General features: G+C 37.5%; 1 protein-coding gene across 2 annotated transcripts in view; it reads right to left on the bottom strand.

Annotated features, from left to right (window-relative positions):
- LOC139727328 (uncharacterized) overlaps nt 1-19,435 on the bottom strand; it is an 88,569-nt gene that overhangs the window by 10,174 nt on the left and 58,960 nt on the right. Inside the window, exons 5-11 of one of the 2 annotated variants that reach the window (XM_071638284.1) lie at nt 19,014-19,096; nt 11,773-11,990; nt 8,806-8,855; nt 7,608-7,815; nt 5,676-5,841; nt 4,117-4,206; nt 2,933-2,965 (exon numbers count right to left, since the gene is read on the bottom strand). In XM_071638284.1, coding sequence (XP_071494385.1) covers nt 2,933-2,965; nt 4,117-4,206; nt 5,676-5,841; nt 7,608-7,815; nt 8,806-8,855; nt 11,773-11,990; nt 19,014-19,096 — 848 coding nt within the window. The remainder of the gene's footprint in view (nt 1-2,932; nt 2,966-4,116; nt 4,207-5,675; nt 5,842-7,607; nt 7,816-8,805; nt 8,856-11,772; nt 11,991-19,013; nt 19,097-19,435) is intronic. The other variant, XM_071638285.1, reaches the window with a different exon arrangement.

Genomic DNA, 19,435 nt, shown 5'->3' with positions numbered 1-19,435 from the left:
GGATTGGAATAATCTGCCGAGTAACATAAAGCAGATTCATAAATTTGACACATTCAAAGAAGCGCTCCAGCGTCACCTCCGTTGTGATTAGCTGCACATCACACACCACAGTGCTGAGTGATACTCTATCCAGAGTTTTTCAGCGTATTCATCCAGATCCAGATCCAGATCCAGAATACACTTGAACGTTTATGATCATGTGTGTATTCTGTATAACACTGCACGTGTCACACATTTCATGCGAGACAAATTTTTGTGCTAGTCATTTTTTTTTTTAGTACGAGAGAGGTGAGCTCTCCATCCTGCTATAATGGAGCAACTTTTAAAAGTCTGAGTAACATGCAATAGAAATGATGATGTATTACATATTACTGTGTTCTTGACAAAAGAATCATATCCTACATATCAACTCATCAAATGAATGATGAATGATTATATATCTCATTGTGAACGCTAACAGTACAAAAAAAGAAGAAAAAAATAACCCTAACTATTAATATGACATGCTATGAGAGTATCTTTTTACAAGACTGAGAAATTCAAATAAAATCATGTTGATGTTAAATATGTAAAAAAAAGAGAAAATTATATACAGGTACTTTACATTTGATGCATGCTTCCAACATCCTTGTTCTAAGTACTCATTCTTTGACCCATTGAGGATGAGTCCCGAGTATACTCGGGCAGGTGTCTATGGGAAATGCGTGTTGTAGCAAAATCAGTCCGTCCTCCACGGGTTAATACAAACTAACACACACGCACACACAAAAAAAGCTCTGTTACACCAACCAAGTTTGTTACAGCATCTATTGTAAGCATTAAATTAGTAGGTTATGTGAGAGAATGATCTCTACTAAATCTTAGTACATCAATCTGTTAGACATATATACACCCACACACACACACACACACACAAATGTATATAACATGTACATACAAAGAGAGAGAGCAAAAGATAGAGAATTGACATGATTGTCCAACCCCCATGTTATATTAGCTGGTGCTTTTGAAACTACTCATGTCTATACATGGTATGAGCATGGCAGTTCTGCACTCTCTGCTCAATTGAGTACATGGCCCTTGAGAGCAGGTCTCATATGGTTCGACACCAAAAAAAAAAATGCTTGAGAAAGGAGAAAGAATTCTATTGCATGTAGAGGATGTGTCTGTTAGATCTAAACCCTAGCCAATCAATGAGAGTGCCACATTGACTGATAAATATGATACTTCCCTAAAAACCACTATGAAGAGACTACTAAAGCAACTTCATCTATCCATCGATACACAAGTACAGTATATGCCATGTATTTTGTGCAAGGTTTCTATCTTTGCAGGGTTTCTACATGTATTTTTGCAGATTTCACGAGTCCGGTGCTCTTTGCCAATTGGACAACACGCCCCATGAATGTGACAAGCACACAAGCATTTCTCTGTTCATTACTGCATGAATTCTACGATTGTGAATTTTTAACCCCGTGTGAAATTGTTGGGGAGTCCTCATTCACAAACAAAAGAAGAAGACAGATTTGCTAAACATATGGCATATACAGTATGAAGTAGATAAATTTGTTAAAGAGTGCATACAGAGAAAAGTTGTGCTATATTATGAGAGCAGATAAAAAGATACTTAAGGTCTAGAAAAACTAGATATGTATAATATAAATGTGCATGTGAGTAATATACAGTCTACTCCACGTACAACGCTTGTAAGTTAACTGCCCATATATGTCGAATAATTGGCTATTAAAGTTGATGAAAATAAGAAGTCCCAATTTATATTCATAACCTTACAGGAAGGTCTATATTCCTTTGTACATGCAGAAGTCACAGACCCCATCAAAATCAAGAAACACTGAGTTAACTGTACATATATTCTAAGCATTGCTACTTGCCCTGTTGATGCTATGTGTAGGGTTTAGATTTTATCATATATGACACTACTTTTGAATCCATCACCCTAATTCAATACCGTATATTACTCTTTTGTTCAAAGTGGAACAGGGAAAAAAATTACTGTGACAAGAAGAATATAAAAACCAGATCAAAATACTCCACGGATATTGGCATTCTTCAATACTTGAATCTGCAGGTGATAGTCCAAAATACAGCCTGAGGGAATGCTGCACTTGGAGAGAGGGATAAAAATCTTTGGCTGAGAGCCAGAAGGGCACTATTGGGTTCTAGGACTTGAGCAAAAATAGAAATGAAGCAATCAATTGTCATGAAATAAAAAGTTTATTCAATTAAAAGAGGATAGATTTATTGAAATTGTTCCAAACACTGGATAAAACACAGCCCTGGGTTTTGATTTTTAACATTTTACTGAATATTATAATAGTATAAAACTGACAAACTAACATAGAGGAGGTCAATCTCTGTGATGTATAAACAGTAATTCAATACCCCCCCCCCCCAAAAAAAAAAAAAAATGCCATAACAGCCTTCTAGTTTTCAGCCAATAAATATGAAAATGAAAAGAGCCTGTCATATTTGCTGCACCTACTTCTACTCTTTTCGGCATCATTTCCATCTCCTACACCTCACCTTTTCTTTTTAAGTAGGGCCTACCTCAGAAACTTTCACAAAGACACTATAAGAAAGAGATAACATTTAAGTCAACTTCACCATGTTTGCGTGTGTGTGCAGATGTCCACTATGTGAATTATACTTGATATAATCTGAACTGTTTAAATGGTTGCTAGTAGATGTCAAGGAGGAAAACGACAGAACTAAGAAGACAGCAATCGCAGAGGGAAAAAAAGCTAGAAATATAAAAACGAATAGCTCCGTGGTGACACACATTAGTTTTCTTGATGTAATGAGATGTGCCTATTACTCAAAAAGGTTGAGATGTTAGACACTGTGATCCCAAGCAGTAAGGATGAGCAGAAGACAGTATTAAAAACTATCAATATCTTCACTTCATACTTACTGGGAATTCTTTCAAATTCTTCCTCTGGTTCATCTGTGAAAAATAGATTATTATCCAACCTTCCTTGAGAACAAGAACACAACAAACACTGTGCCACAAAGCAAGGGCATCCCCAAATGACCTTTGAACTTTGACACTCTTAAAAGCAAAGCATACTGGCCACTCAAAATCGCTGAAGTAAAAGTGAAAATACGGTCGCCACAAATTTGAAAGTGATCTCCATAAGAGAATTACCATAGTTCTAGGGCCAGCTGATTGAGAGAGATGAACCAATTTTGCTTAAAAAAAAACAACAACAAACAAACAAACAAACAAACAAACGAAAAACATGCAGAATTTGACTTTTGGTTCATTTTCCCATGAGAGTCCAAATATGACACAAGTTTGCACAGCCAGACAGAACTGAATAAATCATACCTTGAAATTGATGCCCTATTTTATCTTGTAATAGTTCTCAGTTTTGGCGTTATGAACACTGGCCATGTTACAAAGAAAGACACGAAACAATCACAGAAGAGGAAAACGAGAAAGAGAGAAAGGTAGCAGAAGGAGACAAAATAGAAAACAGAAATCTAAAGAGAATATGAAGATGAAAAGGATACAACAGAGAATGGCAACCACGAGAATTGGAAGACGGAGGACACAAGAATGAAAAAAAGAGAAAGAGAAGAACATGAGAGAGGAAAGAAAAGAGAAAGAAGAGAAAATAGAAAGAGGAAGAAGAGAATAAGAAGAGGAAGAGAAAGTAGAGGAAGACGAATGACAAACAAAGAAAATGAGGAAAGGAGAGAAAAAGGGAAAGAGAAAGTGGAGGGTATTCTAAAATAAAGAACATGAAGAAATTAAAGTGTAAAAGACAGGAAAAATTGAGGGAAAAAAAGACAATTAAGGGGAAGGGGAAGAATAGAAACATGTACAGAGATAGAAAGAGAAAGAGATAAAGATAGATAGATAGAAAGAAAGAAAGAAAGAAAGAAAGATAGATAGATAGATAGATAGATAGATAGATAGATAGATAGATAGAAAGATAGATAGATAGATAGGTAGATAGATAGATAGATAGATAGATAGAAAGATAGATATAAAGATATTATTAGATAGAAAGATAGATAGATATATAGATAGATAGACTGATTGATTGATTGATTGATAGAGAGAGAGAGAGATAGAACAACCAATCTTACCTCCTATGACATCATCATAGACTTCCCCTGAATCTGCATCGCCACCTCCTCCTCCTTCTACTCGCACGAACTGCTGGTCCACATAGCCATCTAATCCAAACAGAAATATCATTGTATGGGACTATGAACAGAACTTGTACTAGTTTACACTCAGCGTTACCTTTACATGGAGGTATATCATTCATTGTCTCATCATTTCATTATTTCAGCAATCAATGTTGTTCTCTATGTATCATCAACACTTCAGTGTACGTGTTTAATTGCCATTTTGTTATCTGTAATATACAGTTGTAGATGTACAAAGTAATGTCCAGGGGGCATTTCATGAAGCAGTTTGGTCGGATATTTTTCTGACAAACTGTTACAAGCTTCTGAAATCCTGGCATCTGATTGGCTGAGAGCACATTTGTCGGACAACTTTGTCGGACAAAATACTTCATGAAATGCCCCCCTGATGAAAGGAACTGTTGGAGGTGCGAATTGCAGCAATTGATTACAATAATGCTAATTTTAACACCATTATCATCATTATCACCATCATTACAATCATCATCATCATCATCATCATCACCTTCATATTCATGATCATCATCTCTATCATTATCTTCTTCAAGGGATCGTATAGTTTTGGTTGAGACCTAACTTCAAGTTTCTGACATTTTTTTGGTGAGATAATGAGAAACCTCTTATGAATATGAAAGAACATATAATTCCAAGAGAAATTCAAAGTTTATTTGATGAAAATTGGTTTTAAAATGGCTGAGATATCCAAAACAGCAGGATCCTAATAAAAGGTGGGACACACATTTTATTAGGATAGCTTTGTTTTACTTTGTTTTTGGATATTCTCAGCCATTCAAAAACTGATTTTCATCAAATAAATTTTGAATTCTTCTTAGAATGGTATGCTTTGTACTATTTCATACATGATTTCTCGGTATCTTGCAAAAGTTAAAAGCCCAATCCTCATCTCTACCAATACTATACCATCCCTTTAAACCATCATCTTGATCAACATCATCTTCATCATTTTCATCATAATTTTCATCATCATCATCTTCCTTTGCATCCACATCCACATCCTAATCATCATCCTCATCCTCATCATCATGACTATCATCATTAACAGCATTGTTTTGTTTAAAGGGATAGTACAGTATTGGTGGAGATGAGAATTGGGCTTTTAACTTTTTGTGAGATACCAAGAAAACATCTATAATATAGTACAGAACATACAATTTCAAGAGGAATTTAAAGTTTATTTGATGAAAATCGGGTTTGGAATGACTGAAACATCCAAAAACAAAGTAAAACAAAGCGATCGTAATAAAGTGTGGGTCCCACACTTTATTAGAATCGCTCTTTTTTGGATATCTCAGCCATTTCAAAACCAATTTTCATCAAATAAACGTTGAATTCCTCATAGAATTACAAGCTCTTTCATACATTGTATTTCATAAGAGGTTTCTCATTATCTCACACACACAAAAAAAAAATGTTAGAAACGTGAAATTAGGCCTCAACCAAAACTATACGATCCCTTTAAGTTCCCAACTCACAGTGTCCATCAGGGTTTCTGGCGAGCCACTTGCCCGGTGGGTTGCCCTCCTTCCGCAGGATCTCGATCCTCTCACCGCGAGAACACTTCAGATCGTGCTTCTCATAGATGGCCTCCATAGTCTCCATCACGATGCCCTCGTCGATGATGCTGATGTCTCCCTTAATCTAGGAGTGGAAGATGATACATTCGATAGAGTCAGGTAACCAGACCTACTATCAAAGGGTGTAAGTATGTTTTGTGGATGGATGGTGGAAAAACCGAAGAATCAAATTTGATGGAGGATGCACATTTGCATGTGATGTCTCTACTCTATGGAGTAATCTACCGCAGAATCTACGACAAATTGCCAACATCAGTAAATTCAAACCTGCTTTGAAAGCACATCCTTTTACAGTGTAAGTGAATATGAACTCAGTACTGTTGCAACTGTATATTCTATTACAGTCCTTCTTTCTCTTGAGTGCACAGGGACATATAAACTATAGGTTTTGCACCAAACAAGCATCATTAATTATCATTCTTATTATCAAAATTCAGCAATAATCATATGAAAGGAATGAAAAATTTAGAAAAAAAACATGTCTCCTGATCATATGTGACCCTGCACCTCAAAACAAACAAAAAGTCGGCAGACATGAATTTTTAGTTGAGACCATGTTCTGAAAGAGCAGACTTTAAGCTTTAAAATGATGTATAACTCAAATCAAATGGACTCTCCTAACCTATCTAAATATTGGAAAGAAAGCACAAACTCAGGAAAAGTGTGAACTGAGAAAAGAGGCTCTGAAGTACAGTGTTTATTCAAGCGCTTAATCTTTACCAAACCGTGCTGGCTGTGCGATGAATGGGACAAAAAACAGGAAGTAAACCACCAGAGTAACAACAATGAAGGGATTATCAGATTAAAGTGAAATTAAGCATGCCTCATTAACACATTCTGTATAATTATGATTAATGCTAACTTTCAAAGCAGTAGCATTATCCTTTCAAAAGTTATTAGAGTTGAAAGTGAAGAGTGTGGACAAGGTTTTTCAGAAATGAAAAAGGGATTCTAAAGACACACGTAATCACACTGTTCTACCAAAAATGTTTCGAGATAAACTCCTAAAAAAACACACTTTCCTGCCCGTTTTATGATACCAAATTTTAGCATAATGTAAAAGAAGACCCGCTCTTTCAGAAAATATGAAAAAGTCAAGTTCGGCTAGGTTGACCCATTTCACTTATTTTCAGTCCTCACGCAAAATCAGTGTGTGCGACTTTATGTTCGTTTTGAGGTGCACGGTCACATATGTTGTTGTTATTTTTTGTTCTCCTTATTTCCCACATCATCCAACACTAACTTTCTGATAGGAAACAATTAAAGTCCTGTGGTAAGAGAGAGTGTCACATGTATCATTCAACTGATACTTTGTAAAACAAAAAGTGCAGTTTAGAGTGATGTGTCCTACACTCTCAATGCAAGTGCCTACCTGGTGGGTTTCAGTACAAGGCCTATGGATATTTGAGAATCCAGGAGAAAACAGATTGAGTCTCCTTCATGCTAAGCTTTGGATGGAGGATTAAAGGGAGATTTGTCAAATGAATCACAGTATCACCATCATATGGGACTCATCAATTTTTCATTTACATTTGCACATGCATGAGCATTTCCACAGTTACTATTCTGATAGCCTAGCTTCAAGACTGCACCTTGCCACAATCAATAATACCTCTTAATGAGATTCAGCATAACATAAAAAATATCACTTTGTCTTTTTGTTGTTGTTGTTATTGTTTTTTGTAATGTGACAGATTCAAGTAGCCCATTCTAGATCTCTGGAAAACAGTTTCTGGCACCATAAAGTGGAACCAGTTTACTGGGGTCATTGCAAGTTTTTGTGAACTTTTTGAAGGCAAAGCTTTGTCGTGAGGGCCCCCTCCCACCTACCTTGAACTTTTTCTTGATGTCTTTCTCCTCCTTCTCTTTCTTCTTCTTCTCCTCTCGCTCCTTCTTTTTCCTCCTCTCTTCTTCCTGCCGTTGCTGCTTCTCCTGCTCCTTCCTCAGCCGTTCCTCCTCCTTCTTCCTACGCTCCTCCTGTTTCCTCATCTCCTGCTCGCTGGCCGCATCCACCTCCGTCGAGCTGGACTGGAAGTTTCTGAGGGGGAGGGGGGGGGGGGAAATTAGAGAAAATTGTTGCTAGTGAACTCGGTGATTTGAAGCGAAGTGTTGGGACAAACGAGAGATATGTGGAGCTTAGACAAGCCATGGCTTCACTTTCAAATTGATTCATTTGATAATTGATTTCTTTTTATGTGACACTGCAATGTAGTTCAAGTTTTGCTTTATACAGTGCACTCCCATTACAACAAACAATAACAAAATTTTGTTACAACAAAGTAAAGTTTCATTGTATACACAAACTACATATTCAGGTTTCAGAAGTATCATCTGTATAACTATCTTTATATACTTCAATCATTCAGTTATAATGAAAAAAACTGCCCGTCCCAAAGACTTTCTTGTAACAGGAGTTGCCTGTATGGTGCTCATCGATGTGCAAGCTGCTACAGACACAAACATTTGGGTTGGAAAAAAAAAAATGAATGATTTGCTTTCTTATGCATCAGACAAATTTAGGATGCAAAAAATATTGCTTGATGATAGCCCCAAGTTTAGGGGCTCGTTTGACTTTTGACGATCAACCCAATTTAAGTCTTGGTTACTGTCAGTAATCAAAATCAGCATACAAGTATATATCCATGAAATGCTGTAAATCCTAAAAACACAATCACTCAAATCAACTGCCAGAATGATGTAACACAAACACCTCTTGGTGTCATGTACTGGATAACTGTACAGGTCAACAGAATTGAAACCCAATCACAGCAGATTTCAGATTTTTTAAAAATGTGCTGTGCATGATCCACTACATTACCATAGGCAATCAATTTATTGTGACAGAAAGTGTGACAAATTGATTTTACATTATTTTGATATTGTGCCCTTACACAGTGACTAGTGACATCCAATTTACGATTCCAATGCAAGGAAGAGTTATTGAAAATATAACTAGCAGCTCCCACAACTAATAATCCTCAATCTATCGATCGCCCTTGATTATTATTTTTAAAAAATGAGCTCTTACCGATCTTCACTGACATCAAGCGCTTCATACAACTCATCGAAGTCTCCTTCCTGTATGGACAATTACAGAAAATTAATGTGGAAACATAAAAATCATGTCACACGGATCAGCATCGAAACCTGGAAAATCCCATTTGATTTACTGCTTACTATAATCCTCATAGTCATGTTATCATATACTTTGATTCAACTTTTATGACTGTAATTGCACATTAATTCTTATTCATGGTTTCATTACAACTGCAAGCAAGCCTGTGAACTGCATAAAAAAAATACATGTCTGTCTTTCTGGACACTCAGAAAACATATTTTTTCCATGCATGGGACTGGCATGTGCATTTGTCTGTGCATACATATAGTAATAGTATATGGTAAATTACCAGCTACTCATGAGAACGGAAGTCATTTGTGTCACATATGTCACATCTTGATGTCACCGCAAAGATCTAGAGTTGCAGAGTTTAAAATAATTTCAGTTTCAACAAGGAAAAGTAGAAATTACGCGGTGCGTAATATATGTCCCCGCCGGAAGTAGCATTTAGCAGCAAAATGTACAATATAGGTAAAAAGATCAAGGTCAAAGGTCAAAGAAGTCAAAGGTCAAAATTCTATGTAGAAGTCTTGAAGCCCTCACCTAGTGCCATCACATAAAGCAAACGGAATCGAAATCGGGTTAGAAATGGCGAAGGAGTAGCATTTTGTAGCCAATGTACAATATAGGTAAAAAAATCAAGGTCAAAGGTCAAAGAAGTCAAAGGTCAAAATTCTGTGTAGAAGTTTTGAAGCCCTCACCTAGTGCCATCACATAAAGCAAACGGAATCAAAATCGGGTCAGAAATGGCGAAGGAGTAGCATTTGGTAGCAAAATGTACAATACAGGTCAAAAATCAAGGTCAAAGGTCAAAGAAGTCAAAGGTAAAAATTCTGTGTAGCAATTTTGAAGCCCTCACCTAGTGCCATCACTTAAAGCAAACGGAATTGAAATCGGGTTACAAATGGCGAAGGAATAGCATTTTGTAGCAAAATGTACAATATAGGTCAAAAAACAAGGTCAAAGGTCAAAGAAGTCAAAGGTCAAAATTCTGTGTAGAAGTTTTGAAGCCCTCACCTAGTGCCATCACATAAAGCAAACGGAATCAAAATCGGGTTAGAAATGGCGAAGGAGTAGCATTTTGTAGGCAATGTACAATATAGGTCAAAGGTCAAGGTCAAAGGTCACAACTGAAATTATGTATACAAGTTCCAAAGCTCCCATGTAGTGCTATCATATAAAGCAAACAGAATCAAAATCGGGTTAGAAATGGCGAAGGAGTAGCATTTTGAACATTTTGATCACACACGGACGCACGGACAGACGGACAGACGGACACACGGACACACGGACACACACACGTACGGAGCCCGTTTCATAGTCCCCTGCTCGAACTCGTTCGGCGGGGACAATTAATATCATAGAAACAAAGATCGCAAAGATCAAAGAACAACTCACGACATACACCTAGGCATCCAGTCTAGTCTTCATGGAGAAGCATTGTGAGACACTCAACATCTTTTAATTCTTTTTTTTAAATCACCATTATTGTAAACGTTAATATTTTCGTGTGATTATTTTATCTGAGTGGCTCAAAAAACATATTTGTGGGTTCTAGGTTCATGGACATCTGTACAAGGCAGACTGCTACTCTCTCAGCTTTATGGCTGAGGGGTGGAACTTAAGTTGCAATGACAATTTTCCCCAACTCTCATACTCGCTGCCTTTTTTACTTTCAAAAAGCTGCTAAACATCTGAAATGTCAGGAGAAAAGACTGACACCATATACTACCTTTCAACCCATTGAAGACGAGTCCCAAGTATACTCAGGCAAGTGTCTATGGGAAATGTGTGTTATCAATATTTAGCAAAATCATCCTATCCTTAACCCTAAAAGGGCCGGGGGGGGGGGGGGGGGGGGGGCGGAATCCGCCCCCCTCGACGTTTCGCGCTATAATTCTGTAATGCGAGAAGACTTCATCGCGAGGCTTCTTGACTTTCTTCATTCAAGTCTCGCGCAACTTTTGAGACCGAATTTGCAATGTCCGCGCATACTTTTGCGAAGCCACGCCCATTTTTGTAATGGAATGTCGCCCCGATACGGGCACAATTTTGTGATTTTGAGTACATTTCCTATGGAAAACTGTGCTCTGTCATGGAAGTCTTAAAAACCTGATTATTTTTACAATTAATAACTTTCATTGATTTATTTTGTGCTAATTATGGTAGAAAAGAGGTCAGTGATAATTTCCAATGAAAAAACAAAGAAAAAACAAAAGTTGAAAAACAAGGAAATATATAAGAAATTCTGAAAACAATAAAATACATAAGAATTGAAATGAGTTTTGGAAGTTTTTGTGATGTACAATTGTTGAATATGCTAAAACAGATTTGCAGATTTAAAAATTAGACTCTCATTGCTTTTAATTAGGCTAAAATATCATCTTGAGCTTAATTTGCATAATTAATTAATTAAAATTAGAAATTGATTGTTTCAAAAAATCTTATGACACAGTCTTGTAGATTATGACGCAGGTCTCACGCATGCAAAATTTCATCGCGATCGCACCACCGATGGCCGAGATCTCGGGGGGGGGGGGGGGGGGGGGGGGGGGGGGGGGCGGAATCCATCCCATGCCCCCCACTGACTTTCCAATATCTGTAGATCTGAGTATTTTACCCAACCTGCCTTTGATTGGCCAGCTTGTCGACATATCCCATGTTCAGCAATAATTTATGTAGAGATTCTTCTGCTGTATGTGTTTGTACATAGAGATCGGTGATAAAGCTGTATACAATTTGTCTATACGGGGATTCTCAAATACATCTAAGCAGGGCCAGCCTTTACACTCCATGGTATCCCTGTGCTACCGGTTCTCTAAGGATTATTTGTAATTTTATCTTAAAAAGAGAGAAAATAAGCTTAATTTGACGTACAGCCTCGTTGGTGACATCATCGTAGATCTCGCCCGTGTCCTCCAAGCCCGACCCACTGTGCTCGGCGGACCGCGGGAAGGAGACGTTGGAGCCGCCGCTGCCGTGGTACGCCGGAATGCTCGAGATGGACGGGAGGGGAGGCGCGGCGGCGTCGCCTGACCCCGTCACCACCACTTTTGGGTGGTGGTGGGGTACTGATGGTGGAAGTGGCGGTGGAGCTGTAACGACAACAACAACAACAAAAACAAAGAAAAGAGAAATAAATTTCAAACCAAAATAACAACATTAAGGGGAAATGGGCATGAAATAGGCAAACCAGAAAGATGTCATTTTTCGATCTGTTCATGAGTGCAAAGGGATTTGACAAGCGCATTTGAGGCTAGCATAATTCTTACCAATTATGTTTGCAGAATATGACTGGTTGACAAGCAGTGAAGAGAGGGACATATTTCTGCTATTTTTATTTTTCCATACCAGCCTTTTTTTCATCTCACAAGAAAGAAAACTAGATTTTTAGTTATCATACTGATAACATTTACCACACATCGACTACAACCTGTACAACATTAACCTCACATAGGAATATCAGATTTGGATTTGCAAAGACCAAAGGGTAATAATAATAATTAAAAAAAAGACATAGTCATGTTCCCAGAAGAAGTTTTGGTCTTCAATGATATGTGTGCAACAGTATATGTGACAACATCGGCATGTACATGTTTTGCAGTTTCCTGTATCCCCACTTCTTTGTTTTAATCGGTCACTTCAGAATGTCAATTGTTTGGTTCTGGTATTAACTTGATTGCAAAGTTTCACACGTCATGTCCAAGAGGCCCAGACATAGTTTTCATACACAAGGAAGTGATTCACAATTATTAATGCAAATTTTTTTGTGCAAACTTGTTTCTACAATGAGCAAATATATTTCACTTTGCATATAGCACAGGGCTGCACACTGACCATTTTTTTCTACTGGTTGGACCTGCTATGTCTGTCAAACCAGTAGGTACCCAGTTTTTCCATGTTTTACTGGTCCATTCCTGAAAAAGTTACTGGTCGACAATGATTTTTACTGGTCAGGGACCGTCAGATCAGTGCCAGTGTGCAGCGTTGCATACCCGGTACAGCATTCACAGATTTCTGGTATTAAAAGCCCTGTCAATGTACTCATTAGGTAATCTTCTTTCTAGCTTAGTTTCTGCATCTCAGAATCAGATAGCTAGCGGGTTTAAAAAAATAAAAATAAAAAAGAGGAAAAATTGCACTCATTGTATTCCCAATATCGCACTCATGTTCAATTTGTGCAACATTGGCCCTATCTTTGTAGTGCAATATTCCCTGGTATCCTATTCATTGCCATCCAACATAATATTGATATCTCATGACTTTTCAGGTTCATCAATGTGTATGTAGAAGGTATGCGTCAAAGGCAGGTATCATTGATATTGAATGATAACATAATATTGGCCACCACCCTGCCTGCTATTTCGTTTGACATTATGTGCTTTAGCCATGCAATCCTTTTTTTTAGTAATCATACATGTAGATACATGGCACTGAATATTGTATACTTGTTAACTCAACAATTCATATACTGTATACGCCATATATTTAGCAAGTTGAAATTTTTTCACGAATTGGGACTTCCCAACAATTTCACGAGTGGTTAAATTCGCGATCGTGGAGCACTGATAACTGAACGGAGATACGTGTACGTAACATTTATATCAGGTCAGATTCAATATTTTCACTTGTCTTTAATTTCGCGAATAGCACCTGACTCGCGAAATTCACGAAAATAAAAACCCCTCTAAATATTCGGCATATACAGTATGTTGTATGATAACAGCTATCTAAATCATTCTCCATCCATGGCTACATATCTCAGCAGCTGAAAGACATTCCAGCCATAGGAATAACCACTCTCTCACACTAATATCATAAAGTTATAAACCCCGCTTGGCACACATCCCATACCTATAAAAGTTCTTTGGGCCTGTATTATTAGCAGTGAGACTGAGCAATATTAAGCTTTTGGCCTATGCATCCCCTGTATAAACCAATTGCAGACAAAGATAGTTATCTCTAAAGAGAAAGCGGCCCCATAGTCAGGGGGAAAAGTGCATTTTTGATATGGAGGACCCATGAGCCACTAAAAGCCTCATCAACCAGGAGCAGCTCATTAATTTTCTCTTTTTTTTTCTGTCAAGAAGCAAGATTGTTTTGGCAGTATGTCAACAATTTTCAAGGTGAGGTTGCTAGGCCCAGCATTAATCTTCTGACTGCTACCTTTAAAATGCCCATGGGCTTAAAGAAACAAATTATACAGGTTGTGGGCTACAATTTTTTTTTCTTCTCCTTCCTAGGGAAACTATAACGACTTCTACCTTTGAGCTATGACAAGGGTCACTCACATGAATTTACAATGTATTTATATGAAACTGCACATACACATGATCACACATTGGCATCTCCAATTCAGTCTGAAGAAGACAATGTATTCTCCTCTTAACATTACTGTACTGCAGTCATTCTTGTGTACAGTAAAAAATACTCAAGTCCAGTGTTACCATTCCATGATGCAACAGTTTTCTTTTGCTTCTTAGGAAATTCATAATTGTGTTTTAATAGGACTTGCCTTTGCTCCTAGTTTCATGTGACTATACATTTTACAAATCTCCAAGGTCTTCACTTCCAAGAATTACTGGTCCTTTATTCTTGCTAATCTTTTGTTCTATTCATCTTCCATCTAGGAAGTAAAACCTTGTTGTGAAGCACCATCCTGTATTTCCAAACAAAGATCAGCTTTAGTACGGGTTTATATCTTTAATTATCTCTGCAAAGAGCTAATTTTCCAAAGGTAAATATAATGATCTCATGTTGCTAAAGTGCTAATTATCACTGATGAGACCTGATATGCCAAGTCCAACCTTGTGATCATAATTAAATGCAAAAAAAAAGAAAGAAAGAAAAGGAAAAGAGCAGAACATGTTCTAAATTTTAACTGGCAACAGCTTCAACCTTGAATAGCTGTCAATTGTGACCTATGCAATATTAACCTAATTTTGATAGTGTTTATTGACAATATGTTCAAAACGTGAACAATCTTAATAAGGGTAACTCACTTGACTAAAGTGCTGAATACAATTAGGCCTATACAGAAAGAAAACACCTTCACGACAAGTACAAACTCAGTGATTCGCAAGTCCCACTAGCCCTAACCTTGTCAGATGTAAGCCATCTACTGGCTCCAAATCCCTATCGAGATCATCAGACACATGTGAATTCTAAAACTCTGTATAGTCCCACAAATTAAAAATTGTGATGGGTTAAGAAAAGCCATCCCAACGAAATCAATCCTTCATGGCAATTAAGTTTATCATAGGATGACATTGTAACTACCCAAGGTCATTTTACTGATCGTTTCCTGCAGTACTTTTCCTTTACATTACAAAGTCTTCTCATATAACAGCCATAAGACCCTCTTAAATGTTGGAAATCTTTTTGGAACAAAGTCAAAAAAAAAATTAGTGCTAATTAACATACCTCATTTAGGCCCAAAAGGTCAGAAAACAGTATGTCAAACCACATTTGCATAGAATTTAATATAGAAAATTCCTTGATTTTGAGGGCAAAATTCAATGCAAATATATGACACGAAATATTAAATCAGTAGAGGAGTTTCAGCATGACAGACCTGAAGTAAGTTCTGTAATTAAATTACACTGATCTTCAAATTTTTCACAATATTTTTTTTTCACTTTTACAATATAAAATGTATGGGAATCAATGCGAATCGTGATGTGAACAACTGTTCTTGGTTACAGGGTTTAGAATCTCAATGTATCTGTCTCTTCAATACAATCAAAGCAATTCACTCAGCTAAATTTGATTCAAGCACAATATCTGCTCACATTGTGTTTGCGACACCTGCTAAACGATCTGCTTTTCTTGGCAGGTCACACTAATTTTCTGCTCTCTAGTTCCTTATCCTTGTTGACCAACCAGTGTTTATCAGAAATATCATGCAATCTACTAATTCCTTCTTGTTTTAAAATTGCAAGGTTTCACATCAGATCTGCTTTTCTTGGCAGGTCACACTAATGTTCTGCTCTCTAGTTCCTTATCCTTGTTGACCAACCAGTGTTTATCAGAAATATCATGCAATCTACTAATTCCTTCTTGTTTTAAAATTGCAAGGTTTCACATCAGCATTGCCACTTGTTGAACAGTAGCAATGTATACATTGTATTTTTCTTCATGAAGGGGCGGACCCAGGAGTTCTGGAAAGGGGGGAGGGGGGCGCCTTTGCAATGTTAAAGAGGGAGATGCACCCCCCCCCCATTATTTCTTTTTCATTTATTTTGTTTCAACCAAAAATAAAGTGGGGGCGTGCACCCGGTGCGCCCACCCCCACCCCCTCCCCCCCCCCCCCCCCTTTCTGGATCCGCCACTGTTCATGTCATATCTGTGTTGACACTCTTTGATATGCTCAATAATGTAACAAACCTCCAAACTACAGAATCAGAAAACACAATTTCTGGAGGGGATCTGATACTGTAAAACATGTACAATATATTTGCAAATTGGAGCCGACAACCTTTCTTGCGGCATGACATTTTTGCAAATTGTCACTGACATTCAATGCATACAGTGTTTGTAAGACCGTTTGCGTGCACTGTAATTTTGTGAATCTTGGCTCTCGCGAAATTAAAATGCACGTGAACATTCCTTGTTATACGGAATTGTTTCACACAAATGGTGGAAGCCAAGCCATACACTGCAAGAGCCAAACACAACAGCTCCGTAAGTCGCTCTGCAGGATTTACCTTTTGATCTTTATCAAATCACACAATGAGATCCGCTTCATCAGACTTTAGACTCCCACCCCCTGCCCAACGACAGAATATAAAATGCAAGCTTCCTATTTCTCTCAATAACATATGACAGGCTGACACATGAAACACATCATAAGGAACTAGAATTGAAATGAAGAATGTTTTTGACAGCTGCAATTTTTGACACTTGAACGGGGGACCTCTTTTTTTCTGTAATACACGAACATGCACACACAAACTGTTAATCTACTTGTAACATTCCCATTTATCTACAGCTGTGTCGAGATTGAAGTTCATGTTTGAAAAAAAAAAAAAAAAATCATCTTCAATCTTGACACAGCTACCAGAACTTTGAAATATACGCTTGTAAATTATCGAAAGAAATCTTGTTGGAAGTTCAAAGAATGGCCAATTAAAGGTATACCACTGGTCTGGTGATTTGATCAACAATGAAATACTCTCTAAAAAAAAAAAAACAAATGAAAATTTTCACTCTTGAAGGAGTGAATACAAAAAAAAAGTGAATTTAGAGTGAAATTGGAGTGAATTTCGAGTGAAAATGATCGTTTTCACTCGTTCTAGAGTGACGTCAGGGATCACTCCAAAATCTTCAAGTGATCCCTGAGGTCACTCCAAAATGAGTGAAACAACATTTTCACTCGAAATTCACTCCAATTTCACTCAAAATTCACTCTTTTTTGTATTCACTCTTTTTTGTATTCACTCCTTTAAGAGTGAAAATTTTCACTCGATTTTTTTTAGAGAGTAAGTTTAGAAACATTCTTAAAACAAGGAAAAGTAGAAATTACGCGGTGCGTAATATATGTCCCCGCCGGAAGTAGCATTTAGTAGCAAAATGTACAATATAGGTAAAAAAATCAAGGTCAAAGGTCAAAGAAGTCAAAGGTCAAAATTCTATGTAGAAGTTTTGAAGCCCTCACCTAGTGCCATCACTTAAAGCAAACGGAATTGAAATCGGGTTACAAATGGCAAAGGAGTAGCATTTTGTAGCCAATGTACAATATAGGTAAAAAAATCAAGGTCAAAGGTCAAAGAAGTCAAAGGTCAAAATTCTGTGTAGAAGTTTTGAAGCCCTCACCTAGTGCCATCACATAAAGCAAACGGAATCAAAATCGGGTTAGAAATGGCGAAGGAGTAGCATTTTGTAGGCAATGTACAATATAGGTCAAAAATCAAGGTCAAAGGTCAAAGAAGTCAAAGGTCAAAATTCTGTGTAGAAGTTTTGAAGCCCTCACCTAGTGCCATCACTTAAAGCAAACGGAATTGAAATCGGGTTACAAATGGCGAAGGAGTAGCATTTTGTAGCCAATGTACGATATAGATAAAAAAATCAAGGTCAAAGGTCAAAGAAGTCAAAGGTCAAAATTCTGTGTAGAAGTTTTGAAGCCCTCACCTAGTGCCATCACATAAAGCAAACGGAATCAAAATCGGGTTAGAAATGGCGAAGGAGTAGCATTTTGTAGGCAATGTACAATATAGGTCAAAAATCAAGGTCAAAGGTCAAAGAAGTCAAAGGTCAAAATTCTGTGTAGAAGTTTTGAAGCCCTCACCTAGTGCCATAATATAGGTAAAAAAATCAAGGTCAAAGGTCAAAGAAGTCAAAGGTCAAAATTCTGTGTAGAAGTTTTGAAGCCCTCACCTAGTGCCATCACATAAAGCAAACGGAATCAAAATCGGGTTAGAAATGGCGAAGGAGTAGCATTTTGTAGGCAATGTACAATATAGGTCAAAAATCAAGGTCAAAGGTCAAAGAAGTCAAAGGTCAAAATTCTGCGTAGAAGTTTTGAAGCCCTCACCTAGTGCCATCACTTAAAGCAAACGGAATTGAAATCGGGTTACAAATGGCGAAGGAGTAGCATTTTGTAGCAAAATGTACAATATAGGTAAAAAAAATCAAGGTCAAAGGTCAAAGAAGTCAAAGGTCAAAATTCTGTGTATAAGTTTTGAAGCCCTCACCTAGTGCCATCACATAAAGCAAACGGAATCAAAATCGGGTTAGAAATGGCGAAGGAGTAGCATTTTGAAGCAAAATGTACAATATAGGTCAAAGGTCAAGGTCAAAGGTCACAATTGAAATTCTGTATAGAAGTTTCAAAGCTCCCATGTAGTGCTATCATATAAAGCAAACAGAATCAAAATCGGGTTAGAAATGGCGAAGGAGTAGCATTTTGAACATTTTGATCACACACGGACGGACACACGGACGGACGCACGGACGGACACACACACGTACGGAGCCCGTTTCATAGTCCCCTGCTCGAACTCGTTCGGCGGGGACAATAAGTTTTGATGAAAGAAGAAAGACCGGCCAATACGATGTACCATTGGTCTTGTGACATAGGCTTATTCGCAGTTTTCTATCAAAGAGGATGCAAACTATACCTTGAGATGACTCCGCATCATCATAGATCTCATCAAAGCCTCCCTCTTCTCCCGCATCCTCTTCATCAGAATCCATCGGCCGACTGGTGAGAGAAAGAGAGAAAAGAGAGATAATGAACACAAGGTATGAATAAAAACCTATGACATCAGGTGTTCAGAAATTAGAAGAAAAAAAAAATGGAAACTTTGCTAAACATTCAAATAAAGCTTTTGATAAATGGGTAGAAATCAGGAGGAGTTATTTGTTTTCAAAAATGATACTTTCATTTGTGTGTGAACGGGCCTCTTGTTGCAGTTTTGTTTCCGATGTGTGTGTGTGTGAGTGTGAGTATGTGTGTGTGTGTGTGTGTATGTGTGTGTGTGTTGGGGTAGGGGGTGGGGGAGAGGTCTATGTATGACATCATTGCAGACATACACTGTAG

The sequence above is a fragment of the Diadema antillarum genome, unplaced genomic scaffold (assembly GCF_040938485.1).
Source record: "Diadema antillarum isolate AM-2024a unplaced genomic scaffold, OU_Dant_1.0 seq00000126_RagTag, whole genome shotgun sequence".
Lineage (NCBI taxonomy): Eukaryota > Metazoa > Echinodermata > Echinoidea > Diadematoida > Diadematidae > Diadema > Diadema antillarum.
The sequence above is the reverse complement of the archived record's forward strand: the minus strand, read 5'-3'. Positions and strand labels throughout refer to the sequence as shown.